Raw genomic sequence first — 21,882 nt, 5'->3', positions numbered from 1 at the left:
CCCAAGGGACCTCACAGCCTAGCAGGGCAGATGCTGCTAAGCAGGGCCACATCAAGGTTCTGTGGGTCGTCCCACCTGCTCCTTCTCTCCCCTCCTCTCTGGTTGCAGCCACGCTTCCTACCAACCGCCAAAACTTTGTTCATGCCGTTGTGCCAGCACGGAATGAATGAATTTCCTTTCCATTTCCTTCCCAGCCCACATTTTAAGGCCTAGCTCCAATGCCACTGCCTCCGTGAAGCCTTCTAGGATTCTTCTAGCCCAAAGCAAATTCTCCCCCTTTTAAGCTCCCGGGCACTTGCCGCCTGTCCTTGGGATATTTGTCTCACTCTTATATTCTAGTTGATTGTGCCTATGTCTTATCTTTTGGAAGGCAGGACGGTGTCTGATTCATTTCAGGGGCCCCAGAACAGTGCATAGGGCCTGGCGAAGAAAGAATGACTGGAGGCATGTGACTGGCTGCTGCCATGGAGGTAGGATTAGAGTCGGGGAACCCAGGCAGAGGGGGAATGCTGTTGAGCTTAGAAAGGAGGAAATGGCTGCAGGGTATGGGGAAGAGGCTGTGACTGAGGCATGGTAGGACAGTCAGATGGCACGGAAGCTGCTGGGCTGCAGCTGCTGGGGCGTCCATCCCACAAGTCAGACTTACAGCTGCACGGGGAACCAGTGGCTCTGGCCCCTGCGCCTGGCAGGGGGCAGATAAGCTGACAGCAGGCCTGCTTTCATTAGGCCTTCCTTCACGCGGCTTTCACTGTGTCTCTCTCCATGTCCACCCTGCGTCCCCATTCAGAGACCGAAGCCTGGCCAGGCAGGTAGCACAGGGGGACTGTGCAGGGCAGACTAGGGAACGGTCCCAGAGGCGAAGCCTGTGTTAGCACTGCATGGAGGGAATCACGCACATTCGCTCACTTCATCCTCTCCTGCTGACTTGAAGTCCAGATCATCCACCTCCACTGAGTGAATGAAGCAGCTTGGATTCAGAGAGGTGAAGTCCCTTGCTGGTCTCCCAGAAAGAAGCATGGGATTTAGGATTCAAACCCAGGTCTTCTGAGTCCCAGAAAGGAAGCTGTCTTCCAAGCCAGCGGAGGGTGTGAGCATCTTAGGAGCAGCTCTCAGAGAGCTGGGAAGTTCAGAAGCAGAGGCTGGGGAGACGGGGTCGGTGCTTCTTTGCCCCCTCAGCCTGCCTGCTCCACAGGTGGAGGCGAAAGGCTGTCAACACTGCAAGGCCCCAAGTTAGGATTGGCAGCAATGGAACAGGAGGGCAAGGGCCCCAAAGAGAAATGGCCAATACCACTGTTTGCCGAGGCAGGGCAATGGCTAGGCTTAGGGGACCTAGCCCCCAACAGCAGCACGAGGCAAGCTCCCTACCATCTTGGAGTGGGGAGAGAGAGGTCCTGCACCATGGGGACCTGATCTTAGAAGAGCTCATTAGACAGCACCTAGATGGGGAAACTGAGACCCAGAGAGCTCAGGTGTCTCATCCAAGGTCACACTGCATGCTAAGGGTAAATATGGGACTAGAACCCAGACGTCCTGCTCTTCTAATGTCCACGGGCCTCGGCCCAGGTGGGCACTCTTGCTGGCCTCCTGCCCAGGTCTGCGACGTCGGGAGGAAGTAGGGGGCAGGCGTCAGAGGCTTCTGCGCTCAGCGCATCGCTCCCCACTCCGCCCCTCGGGATCCTTTAAGAGGCGGGGCTTGGCCGCCAGCCCCGCGGCCCGGGCAAAAGGCTGGGACTTTACTCCGGCGGCGGCGGAGGACGAGTCCGTGCTCCATCAGCTGCTGCAACCGCCGCGCCCGAGCCTGAGCCACGATGAGCGGCAGGGTCGGCGATCTGAGCCCTAAGCAGAAGGAGGCGCTGGCCAAGGTGAGCCCTCAGCCTGGTCCGGCCCCCGTCCTGGGCCGTGGCCCTCGCCCTCTGCGGCAGCCAGCCTAGAAGGGGCTGGATGGGGGGCTAGCGACCATCCGCGGCGGGCGGGCGGCGGAGGGAGCAGCATCCGGTGGCACCTGGCGCCCCGCGCCCCGCGCCCCGCGCCCCGCCCCTCCTCCCTCCACTGGCCGAGGGGGCCCGGGAAGTTTGGCCACCCCAGCCCCAGCCCCGAGCGAGCCCTTGGCGGTGCCACCTGGGAAGAAGTGGTTGCTTGGAAGCCCTCGGAGGCAGCTGAGGGCACAAAGGCAACATTCATTCTGGGGACTGGCAGCCGGGCCCGGGGGGCAGGGGCGGGGGCAGGGCCCCAGGTTTCCTCCCATTTCCGGGAGGTTTTCCTCTTGCGGGGGCAGTGGCAGGATGGCAAGGGGCCTGGGCAGCGCCTTAGGAGACTTGGATAGCCCGTGCTCTGGCATCAAGTCGCTCTGCGACCTTGGGCAAAACCTGGCCCTTCTCTGTTTGCTCCTTGAGGAAATGAAATGAGGAGGTTGGACCCGATGATGTTGAAAGCATCACCCTCGTGTGTAAAGTCTCGGATCCTGCCCGTGACTCACTGGGTTGGGGTGAGTTTGAGCTGAGACCAGCTCACCTCGCTCCTGCAACCCAGGCCCCTCCCTCGCTGGGACTTGGGCTGATGCTCTTCAGAAGGCAGGTAAGCCTGCCTTTGCCTTGGCACCTGGGCAGAGAAGGGGACAACTGTTTGAGGGCTGGACCCGCCGGCCCCCCGGGTCCCCACCTGAGCCTCCTCTTTTCTGTCGCCCTTGGGGAGAGGGGAGCTTGGCTGTTTTTGGAGCCAGAGCCAATTGGGTCCAGTCTCAAGGTTGGGAAGCTCCACAGCTGGGCAGTTTTCCATTGCTGGGAAAGGGGGCTGGGGGCCAGCCATCTCCTTCCATGCCAGTGGGGCCAAGGCACCAACCCCATGAAGGCTTTTCCCCGGGCTGGGCTTCCCCTAACCCCGGAAGCCTGGAAAGGGAGGTTCCAGATTTTACTGCTGACCTGCAGGGAAAGTCAGGCAGAGAAGGGATTAGGTGGTGATTAAACTGGAAACCAGGGGCTGGGGAGGGTCCTTGGTAAGGGGTGGCCTCATGCCTGGGTCCTGGATGAGCAGTTTCCTTGGGAGTCTGGGGCCTGTCTGGGGGATAGGATGGTCTGAGTCCCTGGCTGACCTAGGCAAGGGGCAGAGGTGGCAGGTCCTCATTGGCCCCGCCTGTGGCCCCCCTATAGGTCAGTGGCTAGGGAACGGTGAGTGGCTGGGAGCAGGAGGCCTGGCAAGGGCGCCTGCTCCCCTACAGGACAGTGAGCAGGTGGAGGTGGGTGTGGCCATCCCTCGGGGTCACTGTCCACCTTCCTTGTTTGGCATTCTCTGCACTTTCGCCCTTCATGGCCTGTCACTGGAACTGTTCCCTTCACCTGGATTGCCCTCCTCCTGCTGCCTTTGAAGTCCTTCAAGCCCAGCAAATGCCATTTTTTAGATGAAGTCATATGAGACCAGTGTCTTCCTGGCCCCAGTCAGAATCAAACTCTTCCTTCGCTCTACTCCCCCAGCACAATGCTCGCCATTCCGTTATGAAGGCGGCAGAAGACCAGAGAGTGCATGCTCTGGCCTCCCCAGACCCGGGTTTGCATCCCAGCTCTGCCAGTTACTAGCTGTTTGACCTTGGGCATGTTACTTAGCCTCTCTGAGCTCTAATTCCTTCATCTGTAAAATGGGGACAGTCATACTTCTGGGGACGCTGCATGAGGCGTGAATAAGTGCCAAGTTCAGTGCCAGGCACACGGAGAATGCTTGGTGAACTGACAGCTTTTTCTGTGGCACGTCCGAGAGTGTCTACTATCAGTTAGCTGGGAACACGTCTGCCTGCCCACCACACTGGAGTGTGTAAGCGCGCGCAGCCAAGCAGGGCAGTGACTTACTCCCTTCCCACCTCCTCCCTGCTACCCAGCTCCCACTGGCACTCACGGCAGACAGAGTGCCCCGTGCAGCCCAGGTGCTCAGCCAGCGTCCGCAGAGTAGACCCGTGTTGAAGAGGGGTCCAGCAAAGCCCCTACCGAGAGTCCTGGGCAGAGGGCGGTCAGGGTGGGACCTGCCACTCACCCAGCTGCCTCTCCCTACAGTTTCGGGAGAATGTCCAGGATGTGCTGCCTGCCCTGCCGAATCCAGATGACTATTTTCTCCTGCGCTGGCTCCGAGGTGAGGGAAGCGGGGCTGCGGGAGGCTGGGGCAGGGGCTTGTTCCAGGTAAGAGAATGGCACCCTCTGGAAACCCTGCCCCGGGCAATCCGAGAACCTGCAGTATTCAGTCTTTAGAGCCAAAAGCGCCCTTGGCGATTACATAACCGCACCCCTCCTATTGGATGGATGGATAATGGACACTGAAGCTCAGAGAGGTGAAGTAACTTGCCCCAAGGCACACGGTGCTTAACCTGCAGGCAGAGAGAGGACTAGAGCCCAGGTAGGCAAACTCCCAGCCCAGTGCCCTTTCCATCCACTCGATAAATCCACTCTGCTGATGGACTTGGGGAAACGGGTTGAGGAAAAGTGGAGAAGGGCCCCAGCCATGTGGGAAGTTGGAGGCAGAGCCAAGTTTAGAACGAGAGTCTTGGCCCCTGGGAGAGGCTGGCCCCCTCTGTGGACTGTTGGAATGGCAGGCCGCCCGCTGCCAGCCTTTTAGGTGGCTTGAAGGAGGGGCAGATTACATGGGGAACATGGGGGGCTCAGCCTCACCTCAGATGACAAGACTCCCCTCTCGCCACCACCAGGCTCCAGAGCCCCGAGTTCAAGTTCCCGTTCTGCCCCCGTGAACGTGTGCCCCAGGCTCCTCTCTGGGAGAGCAGGACCAAGCCAGGGTGCCCTGCCTATTGCATGATGCGACGCAACGCGACAGAGCTCCTCGCGCATGGTGATGAAAGGGCCACATTTCTACCGGCGTCAGGCTCAAACTCAACCCTGTGACCCAACTCCTGAAATCTTTCCATTCTTTTCCCTCTTCTCCTCTCCTGTGATTCGTGTCACGTGCCACCCTCTCTGGTTCTTGTGACACACTTTTTTTATTTTGTAGAAACTTTATTACCAGACATAGAAGTAATGGAGAAAATTCCACTGTTAGATTAGCAGAGATTAAATTGTGATGTAGCCTCATAGCCCAAAATATTAAAGTACAGATCGTGCCCAATGATTATTAATAGACACAGACATACACATACATACCCTAGGGGTCTTGGGACAGGTGAAGAGATGTGTTTTCCTGTCCAGAAATTGCCTAGAGCTGGCACCCCAGGACAGGTGCAGCCAGGAGAGCCACGTGGGGCCCTGTGTGTCTCTGGAAGTGCCACTTGCTCTTTTCCCCCAAAAAACTGCAAACCCACCCATCCCCCCAGCCCACTCAGAGAAGGTGGAGGGGCAGTGCGGGGGCGGCAGTGGAGTCAGTCCAGGGCTGGAGGATATTTTGGCCCAGCTGAAGGGCTGTAGCTAGAAGGGGGTGGGTGGGGAGCGTGGGAAGATTGTGCTGCCTTAAAGGGCCAGCTGCAAGGTGATCAAACAAACCGCTGAGCCACCGTGAGGTGAAGCGCCGCTTCAGAGAGCTGTTGAATAGCAATGTAGCTTTTTTCTAGGAGGAGGCCAGCCTGGGGTTCTGGCAGCTGGGTTCCCAGGCACCCCCAATTCCCCAGTCCTGGGATAACCCCTCTCTTTGTAGGAATACCAAAGAGTGGGCTCATCCTCATTTGCTAGGTGAGAAAACCGAGGCTCAGAGAGGGGAGGGCACTTACCCGAAGGCACACAGCTAACGCAAAGCAGAATCAGAGCAGAAACCTAGGGCCCCAGATTCCCAGGCCTGCATCCTCTCCAGTAAGCCACAGCGGCCCCCTGAAGCCAAGCTCCGCCACTTCAAACAGGAGTGTCTCGTCTGCACTTTATTTGTGCCTCACTTTCCTGGGCAGGAGCTCAGGCCTGGTCAGACTCTACTGTGAATTTCAATTAGGCTTTTTCTTGTCTCTTTTTTTTTTTAAGAAACATTTTCTCTTTCTCCCTTTGATTCTAAAGGAAACGCTTGCAAGGCACACGCCAGCGGAACGTCTGTCTCTAAGCTAGGTGTGAGCCAGGGTCCCACGCTTCCCCACTTCCCCCGACGTGGGCTCAGTTTTCTGCTGGCCCCCAGGCCTGAGAGCAGGCACGCACATCTCCGCTGCTTCCCCTCGACTGGGGCTGAGCTCTGGGCAGCCCAGAGGCCAAGGAGGGTCAGATGGCACGATAAAAACAACGACGTGGTGGGAACCCTATGAGGGGGCAGAGCAGGTCTGAGTCCCCTCGTTTTCCAGGACTAGGAAGTGGTCAAATAAGGCCCCAGGACAGCTGCTCCTAGGCCGGCTTTCTCTGGCATAGCCGTGCTTTGAGCTGCCCCTGAGCAGGGCAGTGGAGCCCTGGAGAGGCCTGACTCAGCAGGTGAGGGGAGACACCAGGCGGGGTACTGCCAGGGGCAAGTGGCAGATGGCCCTCAGAGAAGACCCTGGATGTTGGGCCCTGGCAGAATAGGGTTCCCTGGAGAGCCTCCCCAAGACAAGGGGGCTCTCAGTTCACCACCTCTCCTGTTCCCTGGGAAGCTAGGGGCTCTCACAGCAGGGGTGTCCCTCCTCTGGAGGATTCCCGCTTTCACGGTCCAGCCGGGCTCCCCCATCCTGAGAGCATGTTGCCTTGCATTCTGCAAGTGTTTCTAGCTCACTGGATGATTCGGTCAGAGATGTACAGGATCTTGTCCAAGGTCAAACAGGGAGAAGATGGAGGGCTGAGATGCAAACCCAGATTGTATTCCTCTACACGTTGCCCCCTGCCACCACGATGGCACACGGAGGGTGGCAGTCGGGAGGAACTTCCCAGGAGTGACGGCTGTTGAGGATGACAGGTGTGGCACTGGTCGGATCGCTTGATGCACCCTTTGGGCGCAGGAGAGTGGACTGGATTTCACGACAGCAGAGTCAGGGAATGTGCTCGGCCACTCCCAGAGAGCAGTGATTATGGGACCGGTGACAGTCCAGAGGGCAGCCTGGCTGGCCCAGGTTCCAGGGCTGTCAGCAGATCTCGATGTCGATCCAACCCACAGAGGACATACAGCTGGGAGAGACAGTTCATAGGTCAGATGGCAAAACCGGTCACAATCCGGATCTCAAAATCTCTTTAAAAGGATGAAGTGGAGCTGACTGTAACAGGATGAAATCTGATAGTGATGGATCCAGAAAACCACGCCACAACGCAGGGGACAGAGGCTTAGTAGCAGCACAGGTGGAAAGGATTTGGGGGTTTCGGTTGACTGTAAGCTTCACCTGAGTTAAGGGTGTGACCGTTGCCAAGAAAGTTCTTCGGCTTTATTGGAGAAGGGTAGGTCAGCTCTAGACAACACACTTTAGGAGGGGTACTGGAAAACAGCCAAAGGGAGCTTATTTGGGTGGACTTGAAACCAAGCTGTAAGGACTGGTTAAAGGACCCACGGATGGGCAGCCTGACAGCAGGGGGACGCAGGGCGGCAGCACGGCATTTACAGTATTGGAAAGGGGGTCACGTGGCTGAGGAAGCCACCCTGCTCTCTTGAGTCTCTGGAGTGGCTCTCTGTTGAGTATAACAGTGAGGACTGAGTGCGAACGGCAGCTCGGATTGTCTGGGAGCAGGTGGCCTTGGGGGGCAGTGAGGTCTTTGTGTTCAAGCTTGAGAGGGATAAGTTGTTGGGGTTCAGGCATAAAATAAAGAGCTGGCCCAAGCGAACTCTAATTCTGAAGCTTTCCGGGAACCCGGGGAAGAGGGCCCTCTGTGTCCCATTGGGGTCCATGTGGGTCCTTTGAGGACGTGGCAGAGTTGACTGGCGGCTCATTTACCCCTCCATTCTACTGGGATATTCTGCCAGCTCCGCCCTAGAATACAGGCAGTGTTCATCCTTGAACTGTCGGTCAAGTTCTCAGGACTGGCCGTTAGATGGAGGAGATTAACTTTGTGTAGGGGAAGGCTAATGGTAAGGGGGTCCAGAGTTTGCTTTCCCTGAGAGGAGCTACGACCCTTCACCTGACTGCATCCAAAGGGTAAAACTCTTTTGACCCCGAAGTTGCCGTGCTGCCCGCACCTGAGCTGTGGGTGCTCCAAAAGCCCTCAGAGGTCCTCATCTTAGCTTCCATGCGGGGTGATCTGAGAGTCAGCTGGGGCGATGATGGAGTGGAGCCAGCCCCAGGATGGGAATAGGGATCTCTCTCTGTCCTTGGGCACCCGGTCTGCTGCCCTAACCCTGACCACGTTTCCCTATTATAGCGAGAAGCTTCGACCTGCAGAAGTCCGAGGCCATGCTCCGGAAGGTGAGATCCGTTTGGCTCCAAATCCCACTGTTGCCTCCGTTCCTGCCCATCAGAATCAGATGGTGCTTGGGTTTCTTTTGCCCAACCCCACCCACTCGATCACAGCCTGTGGCTTGTGTAACATATCTGAGTATTAGCCGACCACTATTGCCTTATCCCTCTGGGACAAAGGGCATTCCCTTCCCTGGAAACACAGAGCTTTCACAGTTCTGGGCCAGCTAAGAATTATAATCTGTTCAGCCGAGACCTCTAAAACAGGCAGTGCTTTCTTTTCCATTCCTGCCAGTTGCCTTCATGTGACTTACCTGTGGTCTGGGGGTCTGTTCGTGCTGTCACCTATTGCTAGATGCCTCTTAAGGGGTCCCCTCGCCCCCGGTTTTTAAAGCCCTGATTGTGTGTTTGCAGCATGTGGAGTTCCGAAAGCAAAAGGACATTGACAACATCGTGAGCTGGCAGCCTCCAGAGGTGAGGACAAATGATCCTGCCCCGCCCTATGAGGTCTGTTAGACCCACAATCTGCGTCTTGGGTCTGTCAGACTGGGGCCCTCAGAGGAAAGGTCTGACAAGGCCTAGGGAGCCCTGGTGGTTCCCAGAATGGGTATCCACTGGCACCCAGGGGAGGGCTGTGGAGAGCGAGTTGACGAACCCAGAGGAAGGCCCTGGGATACAGGGAAGATATGGCCGCCCTGGGCCTGCTGACCAGGTGCCTGCTCTCTGTCTTTGCCCAGGTGATCCAGCAGTATCTGTCAGGGGGCATGTGTGGCTACGACCTGGATGGCTGCCCCGTCTGGTACGATATCATTGGACCGCTGGATACCAAGGGTCTGCTCCTCTCAGCCAGCAAACAGGACTTGCTCAGGACCAAGATGCGGGACTGTGAGCTCCTTCTGCGCGAGTGTGCCCGCCAGACGGACAAGGCGAGTGGACCAGCAGGGTTGAAATGAGTTCATCATGGGAGACGCGTTCGAGCAGGAGCAGGAATGTCACACAGGGGTTTAAGTACAGCCTCAGGGCTGAGGCCTAAGACATTTGGATTTCATAAACCAGTGAAATTTCAAAGTTTGAGAGACTGACATATGTTACCAAATTTTTATTTTTCTAAGTAGGGACTTAAAAAAAATTGTATCAGCTACTCTTGCCGTAATTAACCCCCAAAACTATAGGAATGGCATAATCTCAAAATAAAGGGCAATCTTTTGCATTGAATAAATTTAGCTTCACAAAGAATTTACGACATTATCGTTACTTTTCTCATTTATCTGGGCACCAGTGAAATCTTTGTCATGGACTACCCTATCTTTGGACAAGTATTTGGGTACTGCTGGTGTAGATGAGCTCCGATTGTGTGCTGCTTAAACTCTGTATTGAAAACAAAGATAAGGACAGCTGATTTCCTTACTGAGAAAAAGACGGAAGAGCAAGCTGGAGCTGCCACCATGATCTTCTTCCTTGTTTCCTCTTCAGCAGTTGAAAAGATCCGGGGAAACAGCGTCATTTGTTTGGGAACATTTCAACACTGTCATCCACAGACACTCACTGAGAGCCGCATGTGTGCGAGACCCTGCAGGGCTGGGGATGCAAAGATTAGATGGGATGTGACCTTAAGGGCTTAGGTTGGACAGGGAGCATCTGTGCCTAGGGAAAAGTGGCCGCACGGGACCCCACAGCTGAGCACTACCTGGGTGCTGCACACAGAGGAAAAAGGAGGCCACCACATCAAACTGCAGAACAGAAGGGACCTCACATGTAATCTACGTCCACCCAGTCATTTACTGATGAAGACACTGAGACCCAGGCAGGAAGAGTGACTTGCCTGGGCCATAATTTGGGCCTGGGGTGATTATCTTGATTTGGAAAACCCTAGGTTCAGCCCTGTCCAGATCTGGTTGCAATACGGGCACATGACACAATCAGCATTTGCCCTGGATCAGGGTGGGCTCCTGCAGTGGCACAGCCTGATGTGACTCTCTGCTCCTCTGTCCCCTGCAGGTGGGGAAGAAGGTGGAGACCATCACCCTGATTTATGACTGTGAGGGCCTTGGCCTCAAGCATCTCTGGAAGCCTGCCGTGGAGGCCTATGGAGAGGTGAGGGGCAGGGCTCGGAGGTGAGAGGGGGGGGAGCGGGCCCCTCTGCTAGGAGGCCCAGTGGGATGGCTGAGGCGATAGGGGCAGAGTCTAGCCTGGAGGATGCAGGGCCTCTCTCTCTGGCACAGAGCTGTGAGGCAGCTGGACTCTGATTTTGTTTCCACAGTTTCTCTGCATGTTTGAGGAAAACTATCCGGAAACACTGAAGCGTCTTTTTGTTGTCAAAGGTATGTTGGGAAGTACCTGTGATGAAGCCAGATGGGAAAGGGGCCCAAAATATTACTGGGACAGATTCAGGAGAGTGAAACAGAGTGAGCCACAGGAGGGGTGGAAGGCCTCGTTCAGAAGACCGGCCTAGTGGCCGGCCCGGTGGCGTAGTGGTTAAGTTCACACGTTCCGCTTCTCAGCGGCCTGGGGTTTGCCAGTTCGGATCCTGGGTGCGGACATGGCACCGCTTGGCACACCATGCTGTGGTAGGCGTCTCACATATAAAGTAGAGGAAGATGGGCATGGATGATAGCTCAGGGCCAGTCTTCTTCAGCAAAAAAGAGAAGGATTGGCAGCAGTTAGCTCAGGGCTAATCTTCCTACCAAAAAAAAAAAAAAAAAAAGACCGGCCTTGACACATGCAGACCACTTTACAATTCACAGACCTTTTAGGATTTGTTACCTCCTTTGAGCCCCCCGCTTTGGAAGATAGGAAGACTATACCTGCTTGACTCTACCCCCTGGACAGACGGGGAAGCTGGGACTCAAGGAGGTGCCCATGCCGAGCCTCACACCCTGGGAACTAGGGAATGTGTGGCCTGACACGGGGGGCTGTGAAAGACACTGTTAGGGACAGAATGGGCACCATTCCTGGCCTCACGTCTCCTTGTCTCTGTTCCAGCCCCCAAGCTGTTTCCTGTGGCCTATAACCTCATCAAACCCTTCCTGAGTGAGGACACTCGTAAGAAGATCATGGTCCTGGGGGGTGAGTAGGCCCGACTCTTCTCCACTCCACAAGATGGTCTGTGGCCCAAACCGAGGATGGCTTTAGAGGTGTGGCCGTAGCCACCAGGGTGAAGGCTCCCTCTGCTGGTTTGGTAGCAGTGGGACCCAGGAGCAACCGGGGCCAGGCTAGAGTCTTCCTGTCTGTTTCCATAAGAATACTTTCTCTCAGACATTCTAGAAGAAAGTATTGGGCTCAGCATCCAAAGATGAGTGATGCCCATCCTTGCCCTCGGGGAGCTTACAGTGTAACAGGAAGGAGAAGCCCTTTAGAGAGGAAGCTAGGATAGAAATTAGAAGAGGTACCAGGAATGGTGTAGAGAAGGTGCCAGGGAGGTCACAGGAGCAGAGGTTGCTTTCAGTTGGGGGCAACTAGGAATGGCTTCCTTTAATGAGCACCTACTGTGTGCTGAGTACTGGACTAGATGCCGAGGCTACAAAGATGAATAAGACAGAGTCCCTTGAAGAGCTCTTAGCCTCTTGGGGAAGGGAGACACAAGCAGACGTCTATCAGCATGATATGTTAAATATACAAGAGGGGGATGGGAAGGTGTGTGGGGAGGCCCAGCAGGGGCACCCACCCCACGTGACCGAGGGAGGAGCTGGTGCCTACCTGGGCTGGGTGTTGCGGAGCCAGTAAGAGGCAGCCAGATGACGCAAGGCAGGAAGAGCAGCACTGAGCAAAGACCTTAGGCACCAAGGTTGTGGTTGTTGTAGAGGCAGGCAGGGCGTGGGAAGAGATGCGGCTGGAGAGGGAGCCCGGAGCTGGGTCACAGAGAATCCAGGGCACCATGCTGAGAAGCTGGGACATGACTCCACAGGCCACTGGGAACCAGAGAAGAGTTCTGAGCAGCGGACTGCCAGGATCAGATTTTCAATTGAGACCCATTGTACCGGCAAGATTGTGCAGGACAGACACCAGTCTGCACGCCACGGCCACAGTCCGTGCAAGAGGTGTTTCAAGCCTGAGCCGGGACACTGGCAGAAGAGAGAGAGAGGAGGGCATGGATTTGAGACTTACTGAGGAAGTGAAACAGCAGAACTCAATGGACTGGATGTAGGAGGAGAGGAAGAGAAGGCTAGAATGACTCCCTGGTGTCTGGCGTGAGTGACTGAGTATTGCAGTCACTCTGATGCAATTAGTTACTCGGAGAATAAGCTTGAAGTTGAGTTTGAGTCGATGAGATAGACAGATGTTGGGGACACTTGAGCCTGAAGCTTGGGAGAAAACTGCAGTCTGGAGATTTGGGAGTTATCAAATATAGGCAGCAGCGAAAACCTTGAGAACAGATAAGACTGAACAGAGGCTGAACCCTTGGGAATATCCAAGCTCAAGGGTAGGCAGGGAAAGAGGAACCCAGCAGGTCAACAGGGGATTGGATACGCAGAGAGGACATCGGGGCGAGGGGAAGGCCGGCAAGGAAGACGCACAGGAATCAAGCCAGCCAGGGACAGGCACAAGTCGAGTTTTGCTGGAACATTAAGTGGAGTGGTGGGAGAAAAGGCTAGAAAGGTAGATTAGGCCTGGCTCATGGAAGGCTTGATGCCACCTATGGAGTTGAACTTGCGGGTAGGTAATACGGATTCTGAAGGTTTCTGAATGTTCACCTTTAGGCAACACATTGAAAGTGGAGATTTTCCAGGTGTGTGCCAGTGAGCCCTGGGAGTGGACTGAGGCCGTCTGGGTTCTGGTCCCAGCTCCGGCAGCTTCTCGTTGCCTCAGTTACTCTCTCTGTAAGATGGGAAGACTCCTCCTGGCCTTGTTCCACCTCTCCAGCTGAGCTGGGGGAAGAAAGACAAAATCCGAGCAAAAGGCTCTGATGATTTTTGGCTTTTCTGCTGCTGCCACCCACCATGAGCATGAGACAGGTTTCCTGGCAGCAGAGCTGTGGAGGACGTTCAGTCTGTTTTCCCACCCACACCTGAAACCCTTTCAACCAAACCCGCCTCGGGCTGAGAAGGTACAGGGTCTTCCAAAGACGAGGGAAGCGATTCACTCTGGGCTGGTCAGTGGGGCTTAGCAGCCCAGATCAAATCACCCGGCGACCACAGACACCGTGTTCCAGGAGTTGCATGGTCTCAGGTCCCTAGAAATCTGAGGGCTGGGAGACCCTGGACCGTCTCTGGGTTTCCAGCCGGCACCAGCAGCAGAGGACACTGGGTTCCACCCCATGACATGAAGCTGCTGCCTATATCTGGTTTCCAGTATTAAAACCTCGTATTCGGCTGATAACCTGTTTAGGAATTTGAAGTGGTGGAGAAGCGTTTCTCAGCATTGGTTGCGCTAGCTTCAAACTCTCCTTGTCAGAAAAGGGCTTGGTTATAAAAAAAATGAACCAAATCACTGGCAGCTAAACAGCCTAAAACAACAGGAGCAGAAGTGAAATGGTGGCTGGGGCAAAGCCACGGGAACCCATTTAAGGGATGACTCTACAGTGACACATTCACTTAATTAGTCATGATTGAGCTCGATGGTGTGTAGGTGACAGTAGGGCATGAGACACGTGGTCGTGTTCTCACAGAGTCAGTCTGACCAGGGCAAGTCCTGTTGATTCAGGCCCTCTGGGCTGCTGCACATGCTGTTCCCTCTGTGTGGAATGCCCTTCTCTGCTTTCTTTGTTCCCTCCTGCTCACACTGCAAATGTTTGTATCACCTTCCTGGGAGTGACAGTACATTTGCATATGTGTAGGGAACTATACAGTTTGCAACACCCTCTCAAGTCCTTAGTTCACTTCTGTCTCACTGTAACCTTGCAACTAGGAGCAACTAGGCTCAGAATGAAGAGATTTGCCTAAGGCCGCTCAGCGGGCCAGAGGCAATGGGGACAGGGCCCCAGTCTCCTGATTCCTGGGGCAGGGCAGGGCAGGGCCCTGGGTGACGGCTCCTCTTGAACCCCCTGCAGAGCTGTGTGCCCATCACATGCTCCTAAAGCCCGTGTTTTGCGTGCGGGGGTGGATGGGTTTTTTTCTGCCTCTTGTGCGCATGACCAGGGCTGTGATGCAGTCTTGCCTAGTGCTGACCCTTCTTGCTCCTTCCTTCCCTCTCCTGCCAGCAAACTGGAAGGAGGTTTTACTGAAATACGTCAGCCCTGACCAGCTGCCTGTGGAATATGGGGGCACCATGACCGACCCTGATGGAAACCCCAAGTGCAAATCCAAGGTATGGGCCGCCGGGGGCCGGAGGTGACCAGGGAAGCCTGGCTCAAGTACACATTCCAGCTCACTCCTTGCTCTGCTTCTAGATCAACTATGGGGGTGACATCCCCAAGAAGTATTACGTGCGAGACCAGGTGAAACAGCAGTATGAACACAGCGTACAGATTTCCCGGGGCTCTTCCCACCAAGTGGAGTATGAGATCCTCTTCCCCGGCTGCGTCCTCAGGTAGGGTTCTGGGCCCTTCCGGGAGACCTGAGCCTTTCAGCTGTAGGTGCTGGTCGGTGGGCTGGGGTGGGAGAAGCCTTGATGGAGAACCCCAGAGGGGGCGCACACAGATGGAATCATGTCTAAATGGGTGGATGTCCCCTGCAGGTGGCAGTTCATGTCAGATGGCTCGGACATCGGTTTTGGGATTTTCCTGAAGACCAAGGTGGGGGAGCGGCAGCGGGCGGGGGAGATGACGGAGGTGCTGCCCAGCCAGAGGTACAATGCCCACCTGGTCCCTGAGGATGGGACCCTCACCTGCAGCGATCCTGGCATCTGTAAGTATCCATGTCTTGGCTTGAAGCCCCTGCTCTAGCTGTCTGCCTGTGAGGTCCTCTTTCTCATGGATTTAGGCTGTCAGACGGTTAGAACTAGACGTGGGGCTCCCTCAGTTCAACCCTCTGCTTGCATAGATGCGGAAGCCTAGTCTTGGAGAGGTGAATGACTTGCTCGGGGTGACCCAGCTACTTACCACCGGGTGGGACCCTGACCGGATACTCCCAGGTAGAGGTGAGTCAGCTGCGAGGTGATCACAGGGATTCAGAGCATCTGCTCTCTGGTCCAGGTCTGACTGGGTCCATCGCTGTGACCAGACAGTTCTTGGGGATGCACCTTCCCCAGATGGCAGAGCGGCAGAACCGGCTGGGTGGGTGTAGGATCCCAGGGTGAGCAGACTGCTGGAAAGCCCAGCCCTGACCCCTCTGAGAGTCACTCATCTCCAAGTTGATCAAAAACTGGGCACAGGATGTGAACAGGAAGTTCACCTGAGAGGAATAAAAATGGCCACTAGGCATTTGAAAGGTATACACCTCACTCAGCTTTGCAGTATCGATTAAAATTCCCTTTGGCTCAGCAATTCTACTTCTGGACGTTTATCCTACAGCAATATGTACACAAAGACACAAAGAGATAGGTACAAGGATGTTCCTAGCAGCCTGGGAAGCTGGCAGTAAACTAAATGGCTTTAATAAGGTCTTGTTAAATAAATGAGGGTCCCTCCATACAATGGAATACAGTATACCCGTTAAGGAGAATAAGTTGATGTGTGAGATGTCTGGTACATGTTCAAAAAGTAAAGCATGAAATATAGCACATATAGTATACACTCATTTTGGTTAAAAAAAAAGTGTACGTAGAAAAGAATTCTGGGGAATCTATGCTGACTCCAGTGGTGGTTATCTCTGGGGTGGTAGGAAGCTTATAGAGGGTTTTCATTTTTTACACCACTTCTGCAAACACAATTTATTTTACAATGACCATGTACCACATTTATGAGCTGAAAAACCACCGACACACACAAAAAAACCCCATCAACTCTCCAGTTTCCTTTCTGTCAGAGCCAGTGGGCCAGGCGTGGACAATCAATGAGAGCCAGGGCTTTCCTGCCAAGCCGAGTTGGACTTGTCTGCTGACTGGTCCTTAGGCACGTGACCTTGCCTCTCTGGGCTTCAGTTTGCTGACTGCTACCATGGGGATCAAATCTCTACCTCATAGGGTCACATGATGATTAAATGTGATAAGGTCTGCGCCGCATAATGCCTGGTGGACAGCAAGCACTCAACATCCTGTAGCCACCATTATTATTACCAAGGTGAGACCTGGGGGAGAAGGGCCATCCCGGAGAAGGCGCTGGAGACGGGAGAAGCCCTGTGCCCCTTTTCTACGGCAGCAGCGCCGGGAGATCTGAACTAGCCCCACAGATGTCTCGGCCTCCATACTTGTCCACACCATCACCCCAGCCTCAAGTTCTGTGTCCTCCCCCACTTCCCAGGCAACCGTGAATCTCTACCGCCCCCTCCTCACAGATGCTCTGTGTATGGCTCCCCGGGGAGGAGGAGTATTCTTGTTAGTAAGCAGCCGGGTCCTGGGGGAGAAGGCGTGTATGGTGTGCTTCAGCAAGAAGGCGGCCTTAGCACCAGCCCAGATACTGTTATCCACAGAGCGTAACGCACTTTTTGTACATATGAGCTTGAATTTCTTTTTTTAAGAGACAGGGAAGCTGAGGAGAAGGGATGTTAGCTCTTCCACAAAGTAGCTGGCATAGACACCAAAAGAGAGAAGACAGCAGAGAATCCTAGGGTCCTGGTCCAGGATCTCTTGGCCGTAGACTATTCTAGAGATGGTCAGGTCTACCCCTGATGTGACACAAGAGAGAGTGGAGTCCCAGACCAACGAGGTAATTTATTCAAGATCACACAGCCAGTAGCAGAACCCAACCCATTTTCCAGCACTGCCCATTGCCCTCGATAGTCCCTGAAGGACACAGCCCGAGAAAGGACCAGGAACCTCTGAACATAATGAGGCTTAGGTTGGCAAATCCCAAATTTATTTCAGCTCCTCCTAGATACGTTCCCAGATGGAACGGTTGTCTGCCTGCGGGGCCTTGACTAGGAGCTGCTTGTTGTTCATTCCCAGGAGGAGCAGAGGCAGCCATGCCCCCTTCCCAAGTGTAACGACAGTGGGGTGGGATCAGCTGTTGTCTGGGGCCATGGCTCAGCTTAGGCCTGAGCCCGGAGAGAACCCAGTGTGAGGATACAAGCTCACTTGTGGGAGGGCAATGCCCTTGGAGAACCAGGTGACCCCCTGCAAAGTGGAACATAACCACCGAGTGGAGAAATTTGAACTCCATGCCAGCCTCCAATGGCAGGAACACATTGACCCTCCCCAGGCTGCTCTGGGCCTCACCCAAACGTGCTCAGTACCTTTGGTGGAGACCCAAAGTCTGATTTGATTCCACTTTTACTCTCCACTATTTCCTAAGGGCCTACTGAGCGTAGAATACTCTACTAGGAAAGAAAAAATTTCAGAAAGAAAGATCTAGACTTTCTCTGCCAGGAATGCACAACGTGGTCTAGAAGACTCGGAACAGTGTATGAAGCTTAAACAGCTCTGCCGGGCAGAGCTGGGGTGAAGAGAGCCCAGTTGGTCTAGAGGCCTGGTTGCTGAGTCCAGCTAGTATTTTGAGCAAGTATCTCTGAATACAGTCATTCGTCGCTCACCATTGGGGAAATGTGTCATTAGGCAATTTCGTCGCTATGTGAACCTCACAGACTGCACTTATACACCTAGGCTCTGTGGTACTAATCTTAGGGCACCGCTGTCGTCGGCGCGGTCCATTGTTGACTGAAATGTCCTTATGCCGTGTGTGACTATAATTAGGTTTTGTTTTCCTTCCTCTTAAAATGAGGGGAGTGGGCTAGAGCAGGAGATCTTAGTCTGGGGTTCATGGACTCCCCCAAGCAGTGATTGTAAATCTTAAAGACCAAATCCCTCCCTTTTCTAACAGTGTCGAGATGTCCGCTTCACTGTTCTGAAATGAAATTCACAGATAATGTAACTCACCTACACACGTAATTAAAAAAATCAGTATGATCTCCTCTCTGGAGAAATAAAAGGAAGCTAATTTAGAATATATATACTTTTCAATACGTAAACGAGAGGGCACCATTATACCCACGCACCGCCCTCTCCAGAGTGGTACCTTGCCCACTGGGAACCCCTGCCCCAGAGGGCCCACGATAGGCTCCAGGGGATCTGAAATTGTGTGCTTTCATCAGATTCTCAAGGGGTCAGTTCCTCAACAAAAGTTAAGGAGCCCTGGCCTGGAGGATCTCTGGGGGCTCCCTGAGTCTGTGAGTACATGCTTAGTGTCAACATGAAGCATGTGGTTCATGAACGCCACTTCCCTCAGGCCTGGGCCTCAGAATATCACGCTGGGCAGAGCTGTCACCATCCTAGTGCTTGGACCAGTTGTGCAAAGACTTCTCCTCCAGCATGACAGACTCTGGTTGCTAAGGCTCTGTCATCCAGGGCGGAGAGGAAGCTTCCCTCTTTCCAGAGGGCCCATTGGTCCTGAAAGAGCTCTGGCACAGAGAAAATCGATGACTAACGCTCACTTCGCATCTTGAAGGAAGAGTGGGTGGTGTGTCTGCCCTCGCTCTAAACTATGCATGTTATCTAGGGGCAGGAAAAGACAAAGGTTAAATCTCAGGATTAAATACACAATTTTTTTTTTTTTTTTTGGCTGAGTAGAGTGGGAGAAGACCAGGATAGGGGAGGGGCAGAGCTGGTGTTTTTGTTTTCACACTCCGTTCTCTTGAAGGGGTGTTTGACTGAAATGGGACACCTTCTCAGACAAAGAAGAGTTAGGTTAAAAGCCGTCTGTTCCTTGGCCAAGGCCTGGAAGCTTCTCTGCCAACTGCATGTCCATGTTCTCTCCTCAGAGGAAACCACCGCTAACAGGTCTTGCCTATTATCCTATCAAATATTTTCCATCCTTTTAGCAGCATGACATGTTTCCAGAACATACAGGACATGTACACACATGCATACATGCACAGGAATTACATCTGTCATTCAGTGTATGTTTGAAGGCATTTTGAAATTGTAAAACTCGTCACAGGATTTAGGAAAACTTTCCCTTTGGAACAAGACCCTGAGTAATACCATCAAAGAGAACTTGGGAATATAAGTAGATCAAGTAGCAAAGCCAAAAATTTTTTTTTACATATATATTGACAAAAATGTGAGAAACTATTTATAAGTTGTTCTGCAACTTGCTTTTTCGGCCTAAGGAGACATTGTGGACAGTTTCCCCAGCCACGTCTTACGTGATTTGATATCAGAATAGTATTTCATCATATGGATCGCAATATAAACCTTTTAAACAATTCACTTTTGACCATTTGAGTTTTCCCAATCTTTTATTATTTCCAACAGGGGTGCAGTGAACATCTCTGTCCATTTTATCCATTTATCTTTCTGTGGGATAAATTCCTGGCTCAGAAAGTTTGCTCATTTTAACTTTTGTCAGAAACTGAACAGAGGCAGGGCTTTCCAGGGTGCAAGTCAGGAGCAACGTGGACCGGGGGGAAAATTCCAGCTCCATCACTTCCTCATTGTGTGACACAGTGACCTCCTTTTCCTATAAAACAGGACTAATGCTGAACTCAGAGTTACTCTGCAGAATAGTGAAATATCATATATAGATTACCAGCCCAGTGCTGAGACACATAAATAACCGTTGTTACCATTACTATTATTATAATAACTGTGCTGCTGCTAATCCTATTCCTGCCTTTTAAGGCCCCATTCCCACTTCAAGCTCTAACTCCTCTAAAGAGCTTTTCCACATGATTTCAGTCTGTAGGGCCCTCTCTTTCCAAGCCGTTACGGACGTGGTTGTCTCTCTCACTCATCTGGCACGTGGCATGTTCTGTCATATTGTTTTTCCCTCTGTGAACATCTTGTCAACCCATCTAGACTGTTTCAGAAGGTGAAGGACCATCGCTTATGCCACCTTTGTCGTCATTACCTACCACAGTGCCTTGCTCAGCCAACCAAAATCGCTGTCCCCAAGCCCGCTGTCAGAATTGCCTGAATGTCTGGTTTTCTGCCTCCCCTCAGATGTCCTGCGGTTTGACAACACCTACAGCTTCATTCATGCCAAGAAGGTCAGTTTCACTGTGGAGGTCCTGCTTCCAGACAAAGCCTCAGAAGAGAAGATGAAACAGCTGGGGGAAGTCACCCCAAAGTAACGCCTCCTCCCACAGCAGGCCTGGCTCCCTCGTGTCTCCCTGTCAGTTTCTGTCCCTTGTAGCCGTCATTTTTCCAGCACGCTGATGCCCAGAGAAACTCGGCTGGAAGACAGACCTTGGGCTGGATCTGGGAGCTTTCATTTCAGAATAGGAAGAGGGAGAGTACAGGAGTGGGTCTCCTTGCCTGTCCTATTACTAAGGAGTCCCCAGGGGCTGGGCACCGTGATAGCATCTATCTGTCCTGTAAGCTGTGCCAACTTCACCTACCAGTGACAGCTGAGACAGGAAGGGGAGTACCGTGGGGTGGCAGCAGGGAAGACATTAGGAAAAGGGGCAGAGGTCGAAACCTAACACTTCAGGGAAGCCAGCAGCAGGTGAGGAACTTGCTCCCAAATGAACGTGTAAGTCTAGATCATAATGAAGAATAGCAAGGTAGCTAGAGTTACCGGGGGAGTCAGAGCTTCTTCTAGACTTTCTGTCACCGAGGCTGGGATCTTTTGGCTTTTCCCAGGTTTCAGGAGGTGGCCCGGAGTCAGCATAGATCTTCCCACTCTGGCAGACGGCAAGCCTCTCCCTCAGCTTGAGAACTGCAGCAACTCCTGGGTCCCTCCCGTTGGCTGCCTCTTTAATTACTAACGACTGTCAGTGACTCAGAGCTTCCTGGGGCTGTGAGCTTTGGTACTCAGCCACTGTCCTCTAATGCAAACAAAGCACAGGGAAATTCCCTCCAGGGACCCCAGCTCCGAGGAGGGCCAGGGGGCTGGGGTGGGTGTGAGACCTGGGGCTCCCACTCTCCTTTTCAGTGCCACCAGCTTCTCATCAAGTAACTCCGTTTGACCACCCCACACAAAAACGAGAAGTGGGATCAAGGCAGTAGGTCTCAGTGAGGGTATTTCCCAGTCTGAGTCTCGCGCCATGCCTGCCAACCCGTCTCCTGACTGACTTGAGCAAGGCGTTGGCGGTTCCCTCTCTGTGGGAAGCGGATGGTGGTGCAGTGGGTTCCTGGTGCCTGGCGGGGAGGCTGCCCGGGCAGGGGGCCAAAGGCCAGGCCACATCTGGCAGAGCCAGGGGCTGGGAGCAGCCACAAATAGCCGCAGGCGCCGAGCCCCTCCGCCCACGTGACAAGTAGGGACGGCCGTGGGGGCGCTCAGCGACTAGCGGCTGGAGGGCACCAACTCTGCTGCCACCACAGCGCTTGCAATCCTGCGTCCTGCACACGTGCACCAGGTCCTGGGCTGCACAGAACACGGGAAAGCGGCCGCGCCTGGGCCCTCGCAGGACCTCCTGTCTCTCCGAACCCCAGGCCCTGGGTCGGCCTGGGAGCTGGTCTGGCGAAGCGGAGGGAGCACGAGCAGGGCCAGGGCAGGCGCGGATGGGAGGGGGCCCGCGGCTGCAGGGGCCCCAGCCAGACCCCTCAGGAGGACAGCCCGATCTCGGTTTACAACGCTTTGTTAGGAAAGTTAACCAATGAATAAAGCAACGTTCAGTGCACAGAAAGTGGAAGTCAATGCCCACCACCTCGCTCCTCGCTGCCCCTCGTTCAGACCCCTACACTTCGACCTCAGGCGTATAGGAGCGTCCACGCGCGGAAGCCGGGGC

The 21,882-nt window shown here is 54.0% G+C and overlaps 1 protein-coding gene and 1 long non-coding RNA gene across 5 annotated transcripts; one reads left to right on the top strand and one right to left on the bottom strand.

The window, feature by feature from the left end:
- The first annotated feature begins 1,347 nt into the window (after positions 1-1,347).
- On the top strand, positions 1,348-21,780 carry SEC14L2 (SEC14 like lipid binding 2). Of its 4 annotated transcripts, XM_005612435.4 has the most exons (13): positions 1,696-1,862; positions 2,394-2,574; positions 4,038-4,113; positions 8,208-8,251; positions 8,657-8,716; positions 8,980-9,168; positions 10,241-10,336; positions 10,503-10,563; positions 11,225-11,308; positions 14,379-14,485; positions 14,568-14,707; positions 14,855-15,024; positions 20,153-21,780. In XM_005612435.4, the coding sequence occupies exons 2-13, from the start codon at positions 2,557-2,559 to the stop codon at positions 20,281-20,283; spliced, it is 1,176 nt and encodes a 391-aa protein (XP_005612492.1). In that variant the 5' UTR covers positions 1,696-1,862; positions 2,394-2,556; the 3' UTR covers positions 20,284-21,780. The 4 variants fall into 4 exon arrangements, with proteins under 4 accessions (XP_001498201.1, XP_005612493.1, XP_005612492.1 ...); XM_001498151.6 differs by lacking the exon at positions 2,394-2,574 and having other exon boundaries at positions 1,348-1,862; XM_023646856.2 differs by lacking the exon at positions 4,038-4,113 and having other exon boundaries at positions 1,725-1,862.
- On the bottom strand, positions 9,327-12,303 carry LOC138925322 (uncharacterized). Its single transcript, XR_011441298.1, has 2 exons — positions 11,939-12,303; positions 9,327-10,922 (listed from the first exon to the last, which is right to left on the bottom strand). It is a non-coding gene; the product is annotated as an uncharacterized lncRNA (long non-coding RNA).
- Positions 21,781-21,882: the final 102 nt, after the last annotated feature.

The sequence above is a fragment of the Equus caballus genome, chromosome 8 (assembly GCF_041296265.1).
Source record: "Equus caballus isolate H_3958 breed thoroughbred chromosome 8, TB-T2T, whole genome shotgun sequence".
In the NCBI taxonomy this organism is placed as follows: domain Eukaryota; kingdom Metazoa; phylum Chordata; class Mammalia; order Perissodactyla; family Equidae; genus Equus; species Equus caballus.
The sequence above is the reverse complement of the archived record's forward strand: the minus strand, read 5'-3'. Positions and strand labels throughout refer to the sequence as shown.

What these genes read in the sequence shown, in the direction of transcription:
- SEC14L2 (XM_001498151.6), top strand. Translation starts at nt 1,809, where the DNA reads ATGAGCGGCAGGGTCGGCGATCTGAGCCCTAAGCAGAAGGAGGCGCTG. An exon ending in CCGTGGAGGCCTATGGAGAG is followed by an intron (nt 10,337 to 10,502) that starts GTGAGGGGCAGG and finishes TTGTTTCCACAG; the next exon opens with TTTCTCTGCATGTTTGAGGA. An exon ending in ACCCCAAGTGCAAATCCAAG is followed by an intron (nt 14,486 to 14,567) that starts GTATGGGCCGCC and finishes CTCTGCTTCTAG; the next exon opens with ATCAACTATGGGGGTGACAT.